This window comes from Epinephelus moara, chromosome 16 (assembly GCF_006386435.1).
Source record: "Epinephelus moara isolate mb chromosome 16, YSFRI_EMoa_1.0, whole genome shotgun sequence".
In the NCBI taxonomy this organism is placed as follows: Eukaryota; Metazoa; Chordata; class Actinopteri; order Perciformes; family Serranidae; genus Epinephelus; species Epinephelus moara.
Genome location: NC_065521.1, coordinates 34,162,400 through 34,181,553, shown reverse-complemented (window position 1 = coordinate 34,181,553; position 19,154 = coordinate 34,162,400). Strand labels below are relative to the sequence as shown.

Here is a 19,154-nt window from a genome sequence, read left to right as displayed (position 1 = left end):
TTTAATGTCTTTAAATTTGTCAAAACGTGATGCCGCTGCTACTATCATGTTCTTATTGTAGGGGGAAAATGCACATGCTCTAAATATTAAGGGGGACTTGTCCCCTGCGCAGCCTCTCAAACTTTAACTTTAAGGTAAAATGATCTGAGTACTTCCTCCAGCACTGATCACATCACATGAAAAAAATCAAGACTTAGATAAAAATACTGCCTTAAAATCCAAAACATTTTATGCTCTGTGAAGTGCTGTTAGCTCAGGAGCTCTTTCACACATAAACAATCACTTGCACTCTGTGCACTAAGTAATAATATTTCTCATTGGATACAATATGTGTGTTCCCACAGTCTCTGTTCGATTATGATTTACAGCTACTTGCCCATTAAACGGGTCATGATTTGATCCCAGACAACCTTCAGACAAACGGTAATATGTCTCGCATTTGTTCCGTCTTGAAGTGATCTTATTAATTTTGCTGTGTGCGTCTGTCTCCCGGCAGATGTGGATGAGTGCTCAGAAGGCAACGGCGGATGCCAACAGATTTGTGTCAACATGATGGGCAGCTACGAGTGCCGCTGCAGAGAAGGCTTCCTCCTGAGTGACAACCAGCATACCTGTATCCAAAGACCTAAAGGTTAATCACGCACACACACAAACACACTCACTGATGATTTATGGAGAATAGCAGGACAAATGTTTGTGCATTTGACTCAAGGTTGGATATTACTGTAAGTGGGGAAAGCTCATTATTTTAAGTAACATTTGGAGGATGATGCAGTGGAATCTTTATGTAACATGCAAATGTTCAGGTCCAGGCGGTTTTGACTAATGTGATGAGTTGTGCAGATTTAAACTGAGAGTGGGATCGGCCCTAACAGGCCTAAATGAAAGGTGAGCAAAGGTGGGTGTCTCCAGTCTGAGGGGGAAGAAAAAAAGAAGAGGAACGGGGATAAATCTCTTTTTGTTTTCCTCCCACCCTTTCAAATTGAACCAATCTAGTGCTTGGCAGCATTTTAAGGTATCGGTGGTATGAGAGTGGCCTTCAGGGGACTGTGAGCAGAGAAAACAATTAAAGGTGTAGCCTGGGGCAGACACACCTCTTGTTTATAGAGCATTCCTGTGGGATGGAGACGTGACAGCAGAAGGTACAGAGCCAACCTGCTCTGAGGCTTACTCATCAGACACTGGAGCTCTGCAGACATGCATACATTCATAACGTCATAGCTGTATCTTAAGCAAAGCAAGCTGTCAGGCAAATATCTCTATTATGCATCTTGCAGCAGACAATGCAGAATTTTACGAGCCTATAAAACAACAGCACAGTGGTCATGATTTGTAACAGATCCACTCTGGTTTGTTAAAATTGCACAAAACAATATGTTTTATACCATAAAAAAGGTCAGAGCCTCAGCTTTGGCTCAAAGTTGTAGCTGTTAAAGGAAAGACTGTGCTCCAGTCGCTGTATTTATTGCTCAGTTGTGGTAATGTGAGAGCATTTTTGTACAGTTTTGCAGCATTTTTCTCAAAACCTGTTGAATTGTTTCAGCCTTTCCATTCGTAGTGCCAGAGACATTTTTGATGGAAGTACAAAGACAAAATTAGCTTTCCTGATGAATCTAATTATCATCAAGCACAAACTGAAGGCCAGCCCATAATTCTTTAAACAAGGATGATACTAAAATGTGCTTTTCCATTTTTCAGAGGAGTTTCTGGACGTATTTGTGGAAACAGTGTCTAGGACCAGGCCTCTGGGTAGGCGTTTCCCATGGCAACAGTTGATTGACAGCTGAAAACTGCCGTTTCTAGGAGACGCACTGTCAGTTTCTGTGATGAGTGACTGACTGGAGCGTGTTAAAATCTTAGAAATGATGATACAAATCATTACTTCCCTTTTTTTCAACAAGCTCACATGACATCAGCTAACTGTCAGTGAGTCAAGCTGTCACCTTTATAACATTAAAGCTGGATTAGAGATGTCAGTTTTGGTTCATTTTGCTTGCGATAACCTGACATCCATTTATCGGTAACTAAATGGTTCATTTAAAAACAAAACAAAAAAAAAACGTACAATAATGTGAAATACAAGAGGTCTTTCCTTTTATTCAGGTGCTCCATTGACTCAGTGAGCTTTAAAACCTGCATTTCAAAGTGCTGTCCATTTAGAGGTGGTTAAATGTTGATGTTTTGTGATGTAAATGTTTTGACTTTTATTTAATTTCCGGTTGGCTTTTGCTAACAGACAGCCAGCTAGTAGTGTTAACACGTGGTAACATGATGCCTACTGCCCACCCTCTGGTCTCCACTGGTTAGCTAACATTAGCCTCGGTCGCTCTGCACTTTGCACCACCTTGGTTGGGTGGGAGGTAGCTAGCTCACAATTACCGCTGGTAACACCTCCCAGAGGTAAAATTTTGTTGCCGTGGAAACATGGAGGCCACCCTCCATTCTCCCTCCAGGTCGCCCCAATAAGTAAGCAGCTGCATTTTGAGCCACAACCCCCCTTTTAGCATTGTTAACTATGTTAGCAACATTAGCCATGCTGACATTGCTAACAGTGCTAAAAGAGCTAACAGTGAGTGGAGTTTTGTTGCTCAAAATTAAGCCATCACTCACCAGGGCAACCTGGGGGAGATAGGGGGTTGGGCACAATGTTTCCACAGCAATGCTGTCAGGGACTTTGTTCCTAACAGTAGCTGCCGAATGAGCAGTGCCACAAGCTAACGTTAGCTCCCACCAGACCCGGTGGTGCACAGCGCAGTAAACTGAAGAGTAGCAAAATTTTCCAGTAGACCAACATGCATTAACTGGTCAAAAATGTACTTTGCGGTTAATGGCAGTTATCAGCAGTTAATGGCGGTTGATGGTTGACAATCCTAAGCTGGAGTGTGGGACTTTTTTATATAGGCTAAAGAAATGTTCAGTTCAACCCTCAGCCAAATGAGTTCAGAAAAATCCTGTTAATGCATATAGCTTTTGTAGTCTACCAGAGTTGTGGTGTCTGTGGTGACTTTTCAGCACTGGAGCACCGGAAATTATGTGTTAACGTCAACCAGTTAAAGAGAAAGTGACCGAAAAAGGGGGAGAGAGCTTAGCAACGAAGCAGCATCAAGGAGTATGGTGGAATCTGTGGTGGGAGGTATACAAGAAAAGTTTCCGGAGTGGATGCTCCCAATAAAAAAAGAAAATCGGTGTTCAGAGAAAGGATTAAAGTCAAAACAAGCAGGAAGTTCATCTGCAGGCATAAGTCATAGGCATGTGTTGACGGTTAACTACTCTCACTGCCAGAGACAGAAGTTCTGCACTCCAGCTTTAAACTAACAAGCAAGCTAGGCTAACTAGCTGCCATTTGGAGCGTATGAGCCATTGTACTGGGCCTAGCTTGCTATCATCAGCACTGGATCAACACCTGCTGAGTCATTAGCAGCTTCAGGCTCCCAGTAAGTGCACCGGACTTTGAAGCCAATTTTCATAGTGGCCAAACTATCACCTGAGTCCTATACCTTATGCCTTAGACTTTCCCCTGGACTTACATTGTGAAACATTCATCTTCATCTTCATCTTCTGGACTTACATTGTGAAACATTCATCTTCATCTTCATCTTCATCTTNAGGGCTCCCACACCCGGGATCGAACCGGGAACCCTCTTGCTGTGAGGCGACAGTGCTAACCACCACACCACCGTGCCGCCCCGACATTGTGAAACAGATATTTGTAAATCAGTGGATACATTTTATTGAGCGTCACAATCGGGATTCAGTCCATTCAGTCTGGTAACATTTGGAAAGTCTAGAAAAGCTGCAAGATTAAATTCTTTAATCCCCATTCAAGTTAGTGGAGCTAAACTGGAAGTAGCCACTTTGGCCGGTGGAAGTCTAGTGCACTTTCTCTATGGGCCCAATGGATCAGAATGAATGGAGTCCCACCTCCAACGCTGTATCCAGGTTTCTTAACACATCCATAGGCAGCTCCTGCTAGTGTTAGCTGTCTCTATATTTAGTTATATCAGTATGTCCTAACTCACAGCAACAGGTATGTCTTTGACCTCCATACATTGAATCAGTTAAGTCAGTTTTATTTACATAGCCCAGTATCATAAATGAGGAAAAAAAGTCACTCACCCTGGAAAACACTAATGTTTAGGGGCACTATCACCGCTGGACAATAAATAATAAATAATAAGTACTGATTTCTTAGCAAATATGAATTTTAATATCAGTTTGACTTTAAAAGAAGACACATTTTGCTGCTCTAGATTTAGGTCATTGAGATTTCGAGTCTATCTTTTATTTTGTTTCCTGTGCTGCTCTGTGTTGTGCTGTTGATCTGCTTGTTGTTTGTCACACCGTACATGTTGCACAGCGTGCCCTGCCTCTGTTCTTTGTTTGGTTGATTTCTCCATAGATCAGAGAAGCAACATCAGAGAAAATGAACAGCTGTTATCACTATCACAAAACACATTTATTCAAGGAGTAATTATCCAGCTGTCTACAGATTCCTCTGCTCCGCCGGTTCGGGCTGGGACTGTGTTGTAGATCTTTTTGGTTCCTGGGCTTTGCAGCACTTGCCGTACAGAGAGTCCTGACAGCATGTACAGCAGTGCTCCGAGTGCCTCTCCATCCCTGCCCTCCTCTTTGTAAGGTAACTGCTCGTGCTGGGAGTCATTAGGCTGTGATGTTCCTCAGTCCCCAGGATGGTGAACCGAGGATCTTGGAAGTCTGGTTTATGAGATCAGTCTGGCCTAGTGAACTGTCAATGTTTACATTTCATAAACGCAGTGTTATTTGAGTGGAGTGAAAAGCTGGATCATGTGTTTCAAAGCACTACTACTATATCTGTCAGAAGCAGACTGTGAGCACCGGTCCAGTCTCGCCAAGCTCCCCTGTCTCACATTGACTTCCTCTCTCCTTTCTTGATAAATGCCCTCAGTTCCTATTAATCTTCCATTTTCATATTAAATTTGTCTTTATTGCTTCCAGATGAGACCCATTTGGATCAAGAGATTAAAGCTGCCATAAATCTACAAACTTCCTTCACTCATCAGATAGCCGCTCTGTCATTGTTTCATTATTTTTGAAAGACTAACAGACAGAACAACTGCTCATCTGCTTATTATTACTGCTCTTATTACAACAGTGTGTGTCTGAGGGGAAAATGGAAGTAGTGAGGAAGTGGCTCGCCGAGTTATTGGACAATAACCCTGCAGAATTGCTGCAAATATCACTTTCCCTCGCTCACTGACAAAATTATGCACAAGTGGGGAAAAAATCATTGGGAAAATTAAAACCGATCTAATCTGCCAGCCAAGTCGGTTTAAATGCAACCCTCCATCCATTGTGCGAAGGCTCCTCTTAAAGAGCGAAGCCTGGGGTGCAGTTTGCTCATGAGCTTTATTGTTCTCATTAAAAAGACATCAGCTTTCCATTTCTTTCATTAATGGGTCAGGTGTTCCCTGGGCAACTTCTGCGAGACTTTCTGAGGACAGTGGAGAGCTGGTCACTGCAGCGTATGTCGCTAACAGTCTGTTTCCCCTGCTGGTAGGAAGCCCTTGTTAGCAGTGAGCCTGTGCCAATTAGGCAGCAGGGGTCTGCCAGCCTCTCAGCTAATGACAAGGCTGCCGCTGGCCTGTCTCTTATTAGACCTGCCCCTGCCCCCCTGAGCAGGAATAACTCCGGCCAAATGAAGGCTCCATCATCTGGCTGGCCAAAATGTAACAGTTAATTTATTCTCCCCAAACATTTCTCCCAGTCAAGAAATAAAGCCTTTGAAAGGCCAGCCAAGGTGCTTAGTGGTTGATAGGAATGCCATTTAGGTCAAGAGGGGTTCCACTGCTTTGTGTTTGATTTATTGTCTTTTTTATATAGGAGGACAACGGGGACGTGCTATACTGTATGTGCGTGAGACGGGATCCAGCACATTGGAATTTCAGGCTCAGTCAATCCACACGTCCATAATTTTAGTCCTGTACGTTTCTGAATATCCGGTAGGAGCAATTACCTTGAGTGTGAACTGATGGGCTGTTATGGAAGTCACATGTAGAAACTTCTGTGTTCTGTCCGATTTTTAGCCCAAAAATGCACAAAATTTGATTATGAGATTTTAAATCTGAATCATCAGCTCTGCACAACTCAGAAAATGCAACTTTTAACAAAAGCTGGGTCCTCTGGATCACATTTCTGCCAATCAATATGGCATAAATGTGCCTGGCATTGTGTGGAAAGCTGCTGAATAGCAGCAAGGAGTCTGAAAGTTCACACCAGCGTGATGGTAACATTACACCATTTGAAGCTCATTGCAGGAAAACTTTGATTACATAAGCCCCTGAGGTTTTATTGTCACTTTTCACTGCTGGGAGAAATCAGTTGATGGGCAACTGCACTCAGACTCCAAAGTGCACAACCACAATAATACTGTAGATTAACAGCAAGAAAGGGTTGCAGTCAAGAAAGAAGTCTGTCATGTAAAGTATGACAGAAAAGTGACCGCCATATAAAGTTCCATTGTGTAGGATGTCAGGGGATATATTAGCAGAGACGGAATATATTAAAAGAAGTATGTTTTCTTTAGATTATAATTACCTGAAAATAAGGATTCTTGTGTTTTTCTTACCTTAGAATGAGCCATTTATGTCAACATAGGGAGCGGGTCCTTGTATATGGAGGTCGCCATGTAGCACTGCCATGTTTCTAAAGTAGCCAAGAACAGACAAACCAAATTAGTAGAAATTTAAAACCAATTTTACACCTAACAGGTCGCCAGTGTAGCGTTGCAAGGGTGGGAGTTATATAAGCCCCTTGTATACTGCCAGATTTTCCGCGAATGTTGGGCCGTTTTGCCGGCAAGCTGCAAGCGATGAGACACACAGAGCCAGATTGGTGAGTTGATCGGAGGTGCCCAATTTTCTGCCTCATAGGGTAGTCACATTGGTGGAACCCTTTTAGCTTAAAAAGACTGAGGCAGCCTTCCACAACGGGAGGGGCTGTTGAAGACTTGTGGGAGGAGCTGTTGATGACGCCGCACGTGTGAGCCACTGGCGGTGGATAAACAGGAAGCAGCTGATAGCAGGAATTAGCGAGCAGCTAGTAGCAAGAGGGAAACGCAAACCTGACAGACACTGTAAAGATGAGCAACTGGGGAGACAAGGAATTGCGCGCCCTCCATGTCCTTGCAAACGAAGAGGCCATTAACCGTCAGATGACAGGAACGGTGAAGAACGGGCCGACTTATGAGAGAATCGCTGAAGGACTGACCAGCCGCAGCTTCCCTCCCACGTCACTGTTTATGTCACACGCTGAGCTACACGTTTTGTTACTTGCTCACGCCCCCCATTGCCCCGAAAAAGGTGCATTCTCAATAAACAAAAATAGGCAAGCGGCATCTTGCTGCACTTTGTTTTTATACCACCAATGCTGAAAGAAGACTGATTGGGCTTTCCTGCAAATTTGCACAATTCCTGTTTAAAAAGGGCTATAGTCTTGTCTCTTGGAATTAGTTGAAAGTCTGGCAGCCGAGTTTTAAACAAGCTGGACACAGGAAATGGCCTTTTGACTGAGCCCCGTGTATAACCACCTGAAAATAAGAATGTTACCTTTGTTACCTTAGAATGAGCTGTTTACATAGGCAGGCGCCTATGGAGATCGCCATGTTGCACTGCCATGTTTCTACAGTGGCCCAGAATGGACAAACCACACACTGGCTCTAGATAGGGCCATTCGCGTTTTTTGCATTGGCCACTGTAGTTAGCAGCCCCTCCGCGACCAGCCGAACAGCATCGGAAAAACAGATATTTCATGTGAAGCTGCTTTATTCTGTGTTTTTACCTGTTTCAATCACCTGTTCCACTTGTTTTGGAAAAGAAGAGATCTCTGTAGATAATTTGGTACCTAGTAAAAACCTCCAGAGTGTCTGGAGTTATCAGAGAAAAAAGGTAAGCACACATACGCAAGTGCTTGGCAAGCAGCCCGTCTACGACTAACAACATCAGAAAAACACTGACTTTTACCGTGAAACTGCTTCATTCAGTGTTTTTAGCAATTTAATTCAATGGGTCAATTTGCTTCGGAGAGGAAGACACCCCTCCAGATAATTCGGCTCCCGTTAAGAACCTCCTGAACAATGAACACTGAAGGAATCCTAATCTTGTGTTCACACTTGGCACATACGAGAAGTTTCAACTAGTTGCAGTCTGTTATCCACACTGCAAATGCCACTAAATCCTGCACACTGTTGCTTTAAAAGGAAAGAAAATCAACTTTATGGTGAGTGTTTATGGTCACCAAAGCAACATTTACTTATTCTACCAAATTAGAAAAACTAATAGAACAGTTTCCTAGAAAAAAATCTTTTTATTAGTCACCTGACATACAAGCATTGCTCCTTTTCTCTACAGTAGGACATGTCTTTCCAGGAAATGTTTACTTTGTCAATGAAAACCTCTTCCTGTGTTTATAACTTTCATTAGCTTCCCAAAGGGGCTGTTACCCCTTGTGCAGTCAGGCTCTTCTGTCTGTCGCTCTCTCTCCCTCTCAGATTCAACACAATGGTCATGATGGACACAGTCATACACACACGACATGCACACAACTCACAAATCATTTTCAATTTAATCCTGCTCGAGGCACATTTGGACACGTTTTGTTATGGCATTTAGATGCAGACCGTGGCATGTCGACTTCAGGATATGTGTTCTCTTCACTGGCCAGAGCTGCAGCAGCGCAAGGAATTTTCCAATAAATGTGATCAAATCCATAATAAATGTTCGCATCATATTCTCAGTTAGTTTTGCTCTCCAACCGTCACATTCCTCCTGTATGAAGTCAGGCACGGGGTCAGTGAGCCCTGTTTTATTGATGTTTTGTTCTTATCGTAAATGGATAAAATAGCCTGCTCCCTTTGAATGTAATATCCATTTAGCAGACTGTTTGCACATTTTAATTTCATGAAGTAATGTGCTGCTAAAGGGCCAGTTTCCATCATTCCAATGATGCAATGTTTCATGCTGAAAACTGAAAATATAGAACTATTTGTATGTGCAAAAGGAGATTTCATGGGTTTTTATGTAAGTTCGTGTCTTGTGCTGTGTGGATGTCCCACTGTGCAGAAGCCGACACGGTTCTTACATGTTCCCCCCATTGGTTCTCAGCAGGCCTGCCTGCCTGTCTGTGCATTGGCCACAGAACTGTTTTTACAAGTGCAGAAGTCACTGCTCCATTGCTCTGCAGCCCAACCGTATAACCAGGCTCTTTTCCTATTCTAGGGAAGTGGAGCGAAGGGAACGCCTCGTGCTCCCATTGCTACCTATTAAGTCTCTCCCGTTAGTCCCGCAGCAGAGACGAAGACATACGGGACACTTTCTTGTCCCTCTTGTCTTACTCTGTGCACCCCTCATTTGTTCTGTTCTTTATCTCCCTCTGTCTCTCCCCTACATTTTCCTCCCTTATCTTCCCTCTTTGTCCAGACTTTACCAAGCCCCATGTCCCCCCCCCCGTCTCCCCCACCCTTGAACAAATATACATCAGTGGCTTGGGCTTTAGCAAATGTTGGCTGCCTTGCCACTGAATTCTCCATACCTCATTTGAGACGGGCATCCCTTTTGCTCGTGGGTTTGTTGAAGGCCATCTCTAAGCTGGCCAGCCCAGCATGCTGCTGCGGACTGCCTGAGTGCCAGTGGGGTTTTTCCACTAACACTTGGCTGTCATGGCTTTAACCAGAGGGCCAGACTGAGCTCTGCAGAGACAGATGCCTTCTTCAGATGCCTCTCCCCTTTGATTTTTGGAAAGAATGCAGCTCTGTAATAACATACTATATCTCATATCTTTTGTATGTCTTTATTAAAGAAAGGTCTGCTGTGCTCTGCTGCTGTGTTGGCTCTTCTGTTGGGAGGATGCCTGGCTCCTCTGGGACTGCACAGTGAGGTGACCTTGATAGAATGAGAGGAGGAGTGAAGGCGAGAGTGGCACGTCCCCAGCAGGTGCTGCACAACTGTCTGTGACACAGATGGGCAGACGCACACAAATTTGCTCGCAACCTGCATACATTATGCAAATGCACCTGTGTGTCAATGCATACACATACATTAATGCAAGTTTCCTACTGCCATACTGTCTGTTATACCAGAAGTGCTCACTCTCAACTCTACACCAGTGTAAACTGATCAGAAGTCTGTGCTTGGCTTGTTTTGGAGCATAATGGTAACTGTGGGCTTTGTTTCAGTCACAGGAGCACAATATACTAATAACTCTGGCAGTGACATCTGTCTGTCCAGAATGCTCTGCGCTGTCTTTTCCATTCTGTGGTCATTTATGCTTTCAGTGGCTCCTCTCTGAGAAAAGGGAGTGAAATCAGCAGCCTCAACAAGGCCTTGGGGAGCTGGAGAAAATCAGTGCTCGCACAGCAGACCAAACAGTAGCACATGGGTGGATTCTCTCTGCTCTCTATGAACAGAGTCAGTAAGGAAGAGTTACTTCCTTGACCGGCTGACTGCCCCGTTGCTCCGTCTGACCATCTGCGTCGCAGCTCAGCCCAACCCAATCCGGTTCAGCTCCTTTCCCATTCTCCTTTTCATGCGCTGACATTTTTATCCTCCTATTAAAACTTTTAAGGGCCCATTATCTAGGAGGAAGGAATGCTGCTTTAATAGTGTGGTGGCTCCATGCTAAGGCCCCTTCTTTTCAGTTTGTAACCCACCAACACTAGCTAGCTGCTTAATGTTCTCCAGCCAGCCGAGCAATGAGGGGACCGTCTCCCCTCTTAGACATATGACAGCAGCTCAGCACGGACCGTGAGCCCTCTTTTCACTGCCCTAAGCACTCAGAGCAGACTATAAACCCTTGGCATGCCTTCCACTACTTCAGCCCTATTGTTTCAGTCTCTCCACTACATGGTTCTCAAGTTTAAGAGAGCTTGCAGCGCTGTGGTGGAGAACTTGTGGCCTCCTTGGATCTTTTGTTCGAGGATCTTTTTCGTCTGCATCCTAGCTGGAGCACCCATGTTAATTTCTTTTGCGCGGTCCCACATGTGACGTTAAAACTCATATCCTGCTGTTGAAAGTTTGTTTTTTTCTGCAGGCAGCGTTTAGCTCAGAAGGACAGTCATGCAGAGCCCGAAGCTCCTGTGTCCATGATGCAGATGTTGTACTGTCTCAGAAAATATGTTTTCAGTGGATATTTTGCAGTGTTGTAAAAGCTGGTCTGAGAGTTCTGAGAGAAACAGCTTGTTCATTCGTTGCTCACCAGTGATAGAGTTTAGATTGCAGGCCACTGGCTGAGATAGTGATTTGAGCTCCAATCAATCTCTCCACACAGCTATCCATTTAGACTGACTTGCCCACAGGAGTCGCCATCATCAGTAAATCCTTATGTACCTTTGCTTTTTTCCCCTGTTGTCCTGACCTGCTGGTTTTCAGAAAGGTGGCTTTTTGATGTGACCTCAACTTAATTTAATGTCCTGCTGGTGCTGCAGCAGATCTCCGTGACAGACACACAAATTGACTCTGCTTCAAGATATGATAAAGAGTTTAGTGTGGTCACTTTATCCCCAAAGATCATGTTGTTTTTTTTTAGGGTATGAATATGGAAAGTGAGCACAAAAAAATTTAGCATACTCAACATGATATTCGCAGTCAAGATTTAACAGTTTACACTGTTAAACCTTTAATGAATAAAAACTAAAGTAATTCATTTTGGCTGTTGCTTATTTAGTCGTGATTATGCTACAGAGAAAAGATTTCAAACCAAGTTTTCAGAGGCTTTAATGATTATTTATATAATATCCAAACAAAAAAAAAAGATTTCTGGCAAAAGAAAGATGAATCACATCACTCTTGGCATGCAATTATATGCTCTAGAAAGGCAATTACTGTAAATATAATCATATGATATTTGGATCTATTGAAGCAGAGGTTTTCAAAGTTTTGATTACTGAGTGCCCATTTAGGGAGCCAGCATATGATTGAGGGCCACGCAGGAAAAATGCAGGTGTGAGTTGTCCACCGAAATGGCTAACTTTAGCTAACAGCGCTAGCATTGATAACAGAATGTAATTCTTGTGACACTTGAGATGCCACTTGTTACCATGCAACCAGTAACTTTCTACAGCCCTTTTTACACTAAGATCTTACAATACTGCCGCAGCAAAGACCCTTCATTACGCCGGCTACGCCCCAGTGTGTGATTTAAGTCAGCATGCCGCCGTAACAGGAGTGACATTTAACACAACAGTGTTGGCGTCTAGTGTGACATAAAACATATGTGTCAGGCAGCGCTTTCTAAACAATAAAAAAAGCATAACATGCAGTAACTATCATTTACCATCCGTGTTACATGGTGGTTGATCTCTTCCTTTTCTCGGACGGAGCTCCTGGAATCATTTTCTCCCCAATTTGCAGATACCGTAAAACTTCAATTAATAGCCCAGGCTATTATTTGCTTACATCACTGATCTTAGTAGGCTTATATATGGGACAGGCATCTATTTGAGACAGGCCTTTAATTCCTTAACATGAAACTGTTGCTCAGCTACAGTAAGATCGGCATTGCAATCAAATTATTTATTTGAACCAGTATGAATATTTCTTGTATAAAAATTAGGCTTCTAATAACATATCATTCATCCACATACATATACAACATATACATTAATTTGATCTAGCTCCAACAGACATCGCGTCAGAGAGAGAGTGTTATGACGCTCGTTTCGTGGCACTCAAGGATTCCGGCACCCGGCATACCGACACAACACCACTTTATCCTGTTAAAACAATCCTCACAACTTGGATTAATTGTTATGACAAAACTTTTGATTCTTTTGATCGGTGGATCCTTACAGACTAAAGTAATATGAATAACTTACAGGGTAATTGAGGAATGGACACTTATTCTGACTTTATGACAGCCTCTGAAGAAGGGAGTCACCACTTGTTTTTCGTCATGCCAATAAATCCAAACAATTAACAGTCCTCTCTGGTGCTCATGGTTTCAGTAAAATGAATTGAACTATTGGATTGTGGAGAATCTAACCAAGCTATGAGATGTGTAGCATCTTTATATTGACAAAAGTTTAAACATTTATATTTGTGCGATCTAAATAGCAAGTAGCCAACAACCCATTTTCTCACATCTCACAAGAATTTCTATAGAAATTAATTGCTTGGCAGACCAGACATCTAGTTGAGACAAGCCTTTATTTGTCAAATGTTTAGCCACACTAGGATAGTTAAATTGAAGTTTCACAGTATTTCAGTTGCTGTTCTTCTTCCTTGAGTTAGCTGCTAACTTTTGCAAGCTGCTTTTTAAATCTCCTGATGACGGGTTGCACACATAACACGTCATCAAAACATGACACCCGTTTCATCCTGCCGGCTCTGTTACTACCTCCAATGCCAGCTCAAAGGCAGAACAGCTCTGTCCCACCATTCCATGTTGGTACCTTTTATACAGAACGGTGAGGCGGAATAACACCACAACAGCCCTGCCTTGAACAGGCTGCAGGGACCGACAAGATGTCATTCCTAACCTGACGGAGGCTTGTTAGGGGGCACAGTATAAGGCATAGCCAGGTAGAATCTTAAATGGGTAGTAATTAAAGCTATTGAAAGTGAAAGTATTGAAATGGACAGCAGATGATAAAAATATAATGCACTAATTAACATATTACATCCCACTTGTTTATCTGTACAAAAGCCTACGTGTGAAAACAACATGTTGTGGTTTCATTGCAAGATTATTTTTATGGCTTAAACAAAGTGTTTATGCTTGGATAAATTAGCCATGAGAGTGGTGCCACCTTTTCATCTAACGCTCAGCAAGAAAGCAATTAAACATATCTCCCATAATATCGAACTGTTCCTTCAACACACAGGCTAGTACTGAGTGTGCTGGACAAAAAGGGATTTATTGTCTATTCCAGCAGCATCACCTCTTATTGTCGGGTGCAGAGGTCATGACCTGTCCTGGTGAGGATAAAGCTGTGGCTCCTTTGTGGAGGAAACACTCCCACTTGTTTTCTTGGTTAATTGCAGTGTTCTCGTTTTTACAACGAGTGCAGTAGCTCTGAAGACGCCTGTCCGTGTTGAGCTGTGAGAAAACCCACATCCAGTCTGGTCAGTCCCTCTGTAGACGTTGGACTCTATTTCCTGTCCAGCTCTGTGCCTGTAAAGTGGGCTGTGATCGTTTTTTATTAGTTTCTACATATAGAGTTATATTTTATGGGTCAGCAGATCGTTTTAGTGGATCGTGGCGTATATGATCTAGCATTTCTCCTCCTCTTTCCCATCCACTTCCTTATGAAAGGATGTTTTTCTTTCTGCTTCCCATCGTTTAGTAATGATAAAAACTGGAGGCCTTTGGCAGCCAGTTAGAGGGAACTGCACACCCTGGATGATAGCTGGGCCTGGCCTGGAGAAAAGGGCCATTGTGTCAACACTTTGGCTTTTATTGGTCCTCAGAGAGACGAAGGCCCAGGTTCTGGCCCCAGTCCGACATGTTATTGATGGATGGCTCTGTAGCATTCAGGGGGAGAGGGGCTGCATAAAAATAAAGGGGGAGTGAAGTGAGTTTTGGGATGCATAATACAACCTTAGTAAGTAATCTTTGGTCTTTTGGGGTTACTTAGTTGGAAATTCAATCCTCTGTTAAGTTCATAGATGTCTGTGTCTTGCTCCGGCCTCAGATTGACACAAAGCCAAGGAAAGGGACCACTGAATTCCACATCCTACTTAAATATCCACATGACTCGCTGTGAAATTTGCAGCACTTTTACAGCAGCTGCTCTGTTGATGCTCATTCATGGTCACTTCACTCAGTCCTGCCGTGCCTTTTTCTTTTCGCATTCAGAGCTGAAACGCCGGCCCAGTGTTTGTTCAGTCTTTGTGAGGCAGGGAGGGCTGTCGCTGCAGTTAGTGTCTGATCGTTCACCCTGTCTGCAAAGACGACAAGAGCTCAGGCAGGAAAGTCTGAGAGGATTGTATGACCTTGTGACACTTGTTGACAGACTTAAAGTGATGGAAAGTATTTAACCAGGAGGTCAGAATTGTCTATCACGTTGTCCACTCGGTGAAGTAAAGTAAGACTCAGAATAGATTTCAGCCAGGAGTGGAAATACATAGAAGGGCAGGTTCTTGGCAAAACATATGGAAAACAAGAGGGCATAATTAAAGGAGGTTATAGTGGCAGGAGTTAAAGTACATAAATAAGTAATTAAGCACAGAATGATGTGAAAACCCGTTTCTGTCGAGCTGAGATTGTTTTCTCCTCGTAGCCCTCGAGGCAGGTACATAGAAACTCTGGGACAGCGCACGCTTTTCAAGACTGACACACCACATTTAGACTTCAGAGGAAGAGTGTGCAAGGTTATATGAGCTTTACTAGGTGTTGACACTTCCATACACATATGCAAATGCTTACATTTATTGCAGAAAAAAGTTGGCTAATTAAGAAAGTTAGACCTCCAAACACCCTTCATTGCGACAGCGGATTTAATGAGACATTAATGGAGATGTCTTCTTGCTCACTGCCTCCCTGTTCGCCAGAAGAGAAGGATTCGGAGAGAGATCTGTTTGGTTTTTAATGAGCCAGAGAGCTGGGGTTTGTCGCTGCGTCTGTAGCGGCGGCGGGGTTTCAGAACGAATAAGTCAAATATCAGTCTTCTCGCCGCGAAGGCAGCAGGATTATTGCAGTACAGAGCAAAGCAGAGGGAGCACTGCGTCCGTTTGTGTAATAATTCATGAGCCATGGAAATGCATGCTAGGTGTCTGTTGTACCTCTTCATGAAACATTCACGAGTTATGTTTAGTAAAGCTTTAGATTATAAAACAACCTTTTTTCATCGTCTTCATTTTCGAGGTTTGCCACATTCTTACTGAAGTGCTTCAGCCTTGATGACTCATGATCACTGACCCGCTCGTTTTAAAGCAATCCCCTTTGATCTCAATCTCTGCGGGGAGAATTTAACCAAGGAGGTTTTTTTCTCAGTGTGCTCCTCCTTTCTTTTCTTTATGGGGGGATTACCTCAATTAAAATTACAGGTCTTCGGGATCAGCTCCTGCTGGGAGTTTTATCCTTTCTGTAGGCAGCCTCCTTTTTATAGCCTGAACCGAGTGAGCGTGTTCCAACAAGTGCTTGAATCTTTGTTAAAGGGGCACTGGGCATGTCAGTCACCAGCAAGTAGGCATAAATGTGAGTCAGGGTCAGGAGACGTGACAGGCATTTGAGCATTTTTACTCCTCATACCAGCTCCGTGACATCCAATTTAAAAGTTTATTGAGTGGTCTTTCGTTTTAAAAACCTGTGTGTAACCTGTGAGGCAGTCAAGAGATAAACTCTCTCTCCTGGTCTCGCTTTTTCTTTCACAGTTCAACCAGAAGGCGCAAAGGAGGGACCCACCTGTATGGACAAGAATCACGGCTGTGCACACATCTGCAGGGAAACACAGAAGGGTGGCATCTCCTGTGAGTGTCGACCTGGATTCCAGCTCACGCGTAACATGAAGGACTGCAAATGTAAGTCATGTCAACCTGAAGGATAGTTCCCCTCTGTGAAAAACACACACACACACAAACACACACACACACACACACAGGGAAACGCACTAGAAGGAGGATTTATAGGCTCCTCATGAAAAGGTGATTGGGGTTGGAAACCTGCCGATGATGGATAATTGCACTCATTCCACAAATGCCTTCCAACAGATTTAAAGTAGGCTACTGACATTTAAGTTACATTACCAGAGCCGTGACTAATCTTCCGAATAGTCCTCGTAAAGAAAAACATGTTTATCAAATAAGGAGCGATCATTTACACAACCAGGGCAAGTGTGGAGGTTAGTCGAAGGGGACCGCGCTGATGGACAGCGCACACTTCCTGTTGCTGTGCAACGGAGATCATCCTGTCAGAGCTGGGGCCAGGGCTGATGGGGGATTTGTCTGTGTTTGGATAAGGATTGGAGAAGTGTTATTCTATAGTTTTTTTTTCTGTGACAGCCCAGGAAAGGGCAAGAGGCGCTGGGATGGTAGGGTGCAGACAGGATGGCGGTGGAAGCCTCGGCTCGTCGGTGCTCTTTTTCACTCTGTCATCACAGGTGTGTTAGAAGTGCCAGAGTTAATGCTCCCTTCACCCGCCAGCAAATAAATGTATTTGCTCCTAAAGAGTTGCACACACACATATTTATACCAGAAGTATTCCCATCATTTATGTGGAACAAGGGTTCTAAAGGATCATTACATTTCCAGAAAATTTACAAGGAATTTGGGGGGGGGGTTGTTGTTTTTTTGTTTTTCCCACAGTTTCAGTATAAAAATCAAACCTTTACTGACACATTAAAAAAACATTACTAAGTCTAAATTTCCAGTAAAATTCCCAAAATTTTCCAAGAGAAGTTAAGCTTGGGAATTTGTTTTTCATAATTTATTTTTTAAAAACTCTACCTTTAAAAAATTGTGAACACACTTGGAATAAAAAATCCACATAGGATCAGAGTCTGACATTGAGGAAGTCTGTGGAGAGGGTGTGGAGGTCTGAGAGGAAAATAATTTTTGGTAGGGAAGTCCTTTTTTTGAGGGGGCGGTCACTGGGAATGTTTGTTTTTATTGTTGTTAAAAGAAAGTTCAATGCAATGTGAAGAGTCAGCTTGTTTCATTAAAGTGCATCTCAACTAAGTTGTTGATTTTTTTCATTCCTATCAGAAAGGTTTACATTCATGTCTGCTTATGATGTATTAAAGATTTGTTTCTATCTGCACATGACATGGTAAATACAGCCTGAGCACATTTTATTACCATAAAATCCCAATAATTCCATCCTGAATATTCCAGCAAATCTGCACCCTTGTGTGTAACTGACACAAGTCTTGTACTGTGTTTATAAAGAACGCCATAAATGATTAAAAAAAAAAAGTGTTCTCTTTAAGTTTTTTCCATTCTGCAGAATTAATTAAATGCCCTAGAAAGAAATCACACGGAGTGACTTTCAATGAGTGAATTCAGCCTCTTGCTTGAGGCCACTTCTGTTGGATAGTTTAAAAATGTGACCATGTGTAACTCTAATGCAAAACTGAGTCTGAGGAGTAATAAATGAATAAAGCCACGATAGTAATAAATGTGATTAATATAGTTCCCCAGTTGAGTCGGTGAATATCAAATCAAGGCATGCTCTCCTTCACATTATGGTACACAGATTTTATCTTAGTTTAAGCCCAGCTTTTAATAGGTTGAAAAAAATGATGAAAGGTGTCTGGAAGTTACATCGGTTTAACAGCACAATCTGCAGACTAAACCTTGGCATTGTATGTTTCTGCAAACCACAGATATGTTACATTTGTAAATTATTATGAAGCTCATATTATAGTTTCAATGGTATTCCAAGCATCAAATAATGACGCATGGTCAGTGGACCTCGGCATCAGATACCAACGCACTGAGGCACTCTTTAGCCCTGTATGAGATTAACTAGGCAGTGGTTTTTTCACACCATGAGCAACTGCCATAGTATATAGAGCAAGAAAGTCTGCATCAGGCAGGCGAGATGTGAGGTGAATTGGTCAAACAAAGACTGGACTTTCACCCTGGAGACTGCTGTTCATGTTCTGTGTGAAACCAACAACTTAGTGTACTAGAATGTGTTGCACACTGCGCTGTTGATGTATGTCATGTGTCACATGACAATACATCACTTCAGTAACAATGTGGGCTTATTTTAAGCCATACTGTGATTTTTTGATTTTGAACCTGAACACATGCTTTTGTTGTCTAAACCTAGTGTTGTCACGATACCAAAATCTTTGTTTCGGTACCAATGCCAATCTGAATTTCGATACTTTTCGATACTCTTCGGTACTTTTCCTAAGGAAAGTCCTTTTGGATACAAACCTTTAGAACAATAAACAGTAGGGGTGTAACGGTACCAAAAAAATCATGGTTCGGTAAGTACCTCGGTACGGACATCACGGTTTGGTAACTCAAATGTCCCACCAAGTTTGTGTTGTCTCGTGTTGTCTCCCTTTGCGAGGCAGACTTTCTCTTGTCTTTTTTCACATGCGCCAGCTGCAAATGTTGATACAGGTGTTGTCATACACACCACTTGTGCAATCTGTGCTCCAATAGGAACAAGAAAGGCGTTTGTGTGCATAAATGAGTAAAATAAATTAACTAAATTAATGAATTGAATCA

General features: G+C 42.8%; 1 protein-coding gene across 1 annotated transcript in view; it reads left to right on the top strand.

Moving 5' to 3' along the window:
- The window catches only part of scube3 (signal peptide, CUB domain, EGF-like 3), an 82,549-nt gene that overhangs the window by 15,566 nt on the left and 47,829 nt on the right, over positions 1-19,154 (top strand). The window contains exons 4-5 of the mRNA XM_050064242.1: positions 497-631; positions 16,344-16,490. Coding sequence (XP_049920199.1) covers positions 497-631; positions 16,344-16,490 — 282 coding nt within the window. The remainder of the gene's footprint in view (positions 1-496; positions 632-16,343; positions 16,491-19,154) is intronic.